The 4,514-nt window shown below is 28.5% G+C and overlaps 1 protein-coding gene across 1 annotated transcript; it reads right to left on the reverse strand.

Annotated features, from left to right (window-relative positions):
* Positions 1–1,871: 1,871 nt before the first annotated feature.
* Positions 1,872–3,144, reverse strand: LOC108762482 (uncharacterized). The gene is made up of 4 exons (XM_018509502.1): positions 2,812–3,144; positions 2,553–2,660; positions 2,373–2,442; positions 1,872–1,954 (listed from the first exon to the last, which is right to left on the reverse strand). The coding sequence occupies exons 1-4, from the start codon at positions 3,142–3,144 to the stop codon at positions 1,872–1,874; spliced, it is 594 nt and encodes a 197-aa protein (XP_018365004.1).
* Between the last annotated feature and the right edge of the window lie 1,370 nt (positions 3,145–4,514).

Below are 4,514 nucleotides of genomic sequence, written 5' to 3' on the forward strand. Positions count from 1 at the left end.
CGATGTCGATTCCATTGTCATTTCTCACTGGGTATTGAAATGATTGATAATAACATGACAACTTCGCAGGCATTTAGTCATTTGAGTCGTATATTGTGCATTTTAATATTCTTTTTAGGAGATTCCGCATACCCGCTTAAGCCTTATCTTTTAAAACCATTTATAAACGCACCTTTGGGCTCTCCAGAGTTTAGATACACAGAACATTTTACAAAAGCACGATCTTCTGCAGAAAGAGGTATAGGTGTTTTGAAAGGCCAATGGCGATGCTTGCGAAAAGAGAGGGCATTGCATTATCAGCCGGAATTTGCAGGTATTAAACACAATTTTTATATGTAATATAATATAAAAACATTATTAAAAAATATAATGTTCTTTAGTATTTATTATAATACTTTTCTCTTTTCTAGCTCGTATTGTAAATGCATGTTGTGTTCTACACAATATTGCTGTAAAATGGAGAATTCCAACAAATGAAATTTATTTAGATGAAATAGATCGACAAGCACCAATACCGTATGGTGACATTGATGTAAATAATGCTGAACAAATACGATGGGATGTTATTCGATGGTATTTTACCGAATAGACGAGGTATGTTGCGTTTCCTGTCATTTTTTAATATTTTCATAATTAATATGTACATCAAATGTTAAAAGTTCTCAATTAACTTCTGAAACAAAGATTCTTGTGCATAAACATCAATAGTTGATAAATTGCTAGAGATTTGTTTTTAAAGATAATAAAAGTTAACTTGTATATTTATCTTAGAGTTTATTTGTTCACTTATCTTAGAATTTACATTTTAAACTTATTATTTTTATGTTATTTGTTTACTTACTCATAAATTATGTTACTTTAATACTACAAAATAAAAAATTTTAAACTATTACTTTATTTGAACACTAAAAATTAAAAAATTAGATATTAATTTAATACAAAATATTCAAATGTCATAATTATGTTATGTTAAATTAACATTTGGGTACCTTAAACGTTCAATACAACAAATTTTATGTTCCAGATGCGAATGTAATCTCTCGAGCTGCACACGACTGTAAAAGATTACATTTTTTAACGTATTTACAAGAGACTAAATGAAGTATTCGTAAATTTTGCTAGTGACATACTTTATTGTTGTACATATGCAAACAAGCAATAAATTACAGTTATCACTAATTTAAAACACATCAATTTTTTTATTAATCATATGTTTCTTGTGTTCTATAAAATTACAAAATCATTTTGACAATGTTATTCGCAAAAAGTAAAGTTATAATTTGTAGCACCATCGCAAGTTTAAACATGTGTGCTACATGAGTTACACATATACATACATATGTATATATAGCTTTGGCCAAAATATTACACACTTACATATGTTGAGCTAAAACTTTAAATAATTGTTAATAATGGCTAATGATTTTGGCCAAGGCTGTACATAATCATAATATTAAATATATTAATATAATTATTTTTAACATCCATCAATTAGATCATAAAATCATAAACCTCAACAATCTCAACTAAACTTAAACTTGAGATATGATCATAGTAAAAAACATAACATTTTTTTGAAACCAAACAAATTAATAAATTATACTTAGTAATTTATAAACTTATACTTAGTGTATATGAAGAAATAAAAATGTACGATGCATATATCACAGAATGCATGTACTTATCTTTGGTAACTTGCATAATATATATTTTTGTTTATTCAAGATCTGTTGTCAGGTATTGTCCTAATATTTCTTCCTTCATAGACGATATGAGGTCATTCGTATTCTGTAGTTGCTGTAGAATTTGTTTAAAAACAATTAATTCTTCTTTTTTTAATTTTATTTTTTCCTGTTTTAATTCTAAAATTTTTAGTTTAGTATTCTCGGATGTTGCTGATTTCTCTCTCCTAATAAATTAACGGCTGTTTCCATAAGCCGTGGCTTTTTGACATCTAAATAATATTTAAATAAGTTAATTAAAACAACGATATTAATTGAAAACGTTAATTAAAACAACGATATTAATTGAAAACGTTAATTAAAACAACGATATTAATTGAAAACGTTAAAGGGACATTAGGAGTCGGCGCGGAAAACAGTGAACAGTGTTAACAGTAAATAACTTTGGTTTATCGACATTAAAACTACTCAAATACAAAATTCTCTGATGTATTATATCAGAGAATTTCGTATTTCATTTCGACAGTTTTGATGTCGGTAAATTATCAAAACAATTTAACACTTTGCGCACTGTTGTCTGCACCGACTACTAATGCCTCTTTAACGTTTTCAAGCAATTTGTTAGAATAGTGGAAGCCCATATTTTATTTTAATGATATTAATACATTTTATTAAAAAAACTTTGTATACCTTTTGAATGATTTGCAATATAATTCTCTGTATCATCTAAAGATAACGCACATGTTGTTTTGCCCTGTTCCTGCAAATAGTAAAGTAAAATACAATAAAGTTAAATCTACAATATATTAATCTATATTTATAAAAAATAATATATTATAATGCGTGCCTAAATAAATTTCATATACATACCCAATTTTCCTTATTTTTAATTTGGTATATACTCCTCATATTGTGTAATGATGAAACACTTGTTTCACATTTATTTACTTTTGTATTTTGTTGAATAGAGCGCTTTTTCTGTTTTAAAGAATTATTTATTTTATTATCTTGTTGCGAATGTATTTTATTTATTGAATCTTATTAATTAAAAAGAAGATATAATAAATTTACTAATTTATATTTTTAATTAACAAAATGGTGATAATTAAATAAAATTTGTAAAATATACCTCATTTTTATTATTTTCAATTGGATGTATGTTACTATTTAATGACATACATGATTGCATATTCTGCGTATTTTGTTCAGAAGAATACATTTCATGTGATGCCATTATTGTATCATTCCAAGTATCAAGTGAAAATACTTCATCTTCTTTTTCTTCAATATTAGATGATAAAGCAAATGAATTCGAAGTTTTATCATAACTTGGAGTCATATCTGTAAATCCACCTTCTGAAATATCTCTTAAACCACTAGCGTCTGGAGTTAAAAAATTCAATAAGGCATTCTCTGATCCAGATAACTGCAAATCTTTTGGTGATCCTCCACCTGTTCCCATCATGTAGATCTTGTGTTTTGCAACCTTTTTTAAGGTATTAGCCTTCCAGTCTCTCCATGTCTACAAAAAATATGATGATAAGCAATAAATAATAATTTCACACAATCACATAGTTTAAAGGTTAACTTAAAAGTATAAACGTGCAAACTATTCGAATTCGTATTCGAATAATTTACACATCTCTATTGTAGATTTACACACCATTTTATGAAATCTAAATCACGAAATTTTTTAATTTTGATCTTTTTTTGCATTCTATCACATTACAACTCTTTACTTAAGTCAAAGCTGGTATTAGAGAAATGTATTGTACATACAAACTATTCGAATACGAATCGAATTATTCGTATTTGAATAGTTTGCACATCTCTACTCAAAAATTCATATATTGACGGTACACTGATAAAACATACATATTATATAGGGTACATTCCGTTTCACGCATAATGCGCATAATGCATCATTTCTCTTTGTTGTTCGCCGAATGTTGAAGAAGGATAAGTGATGCATTATGCACATCAAGCATGAAACGGAATGCACCCATAATGAAATAAAAATTACCTTAGCCCATTCCTTTGCTGACTTGCGTGGTCCATATGCTGATGTGTTTAAAGAAGAAGATAATTTTTCCCAAAGTTCATCCTAAAAATAATTTAAGTATTGAATTCAAATGACATATATAAAAACAAAACTTATAAGAATATTATTTATGGAAACATACTTGTAAGAAATATGATTAATAATCATAATAATACTTACAATTTTTCGTTTATTTTCCTTGTTATATCTTAAACGACCTCAACCAAAGTCAGGGTGCTGTTCCATGAATTGTATCAACATTTCTTTCTGCTTTTCCGTAACATTCATTGTGTCTCCATGCAATTGAAACGTTAGCTCTCGGATAATTCTGGCCAATTCTAACCCACCTTTGGAAAACACAATGTAATTTTGGATAATATAATAATTTGGATAGAATGGGATAGAACTCGGAAGTCTCGGAACTTTCTACCATTTTCTACAATTAAGGTTATGCTATTCATTCAACCGTACTCGTATCTGTAATTTTCACTCTAGTGAGCATAGGGATATCGCATTTTCATTATGCTCATAGCCAATCGCACGTATTTTTTCATGTGAGATAAAAGTACGAGAGGTGAGGAAAGTCATCAAAGATACACAATCGACCCCCTGATCTGGTGAATATGGTGGATGGTCAATTAATTCAAACCGCAATTCGTGAATTTTTGCCATAGCGACCGTCGAAGTGTGAGACGGTGCGTTATCTTGATGGAACAGCACTTTCTTCTTTTTCAAATGCGGTCGTTTTTTCTCAATTTCTGCCTTCAGCTTGTCAAGCAATGATGCGTAGT

Source organism: Trachymyrmex cornetzi, unplaced genomic scaffold, assembly GCF_001594075.2.
Source record: "Trachymyrmex cornetzi isolate Tcor2-1 unplaced genomic scaffold, Tcor1.1 scaffold302, whole genome shotgun sequence".
Classification (NCBI taxonomy): domain Eukaryota; kingdom Metazoa; phylum Arthropoda; class Insecta; order Hymenoptera; family Formicidae; genus Trachymyrmex; species Trachymyrmex cornetzi.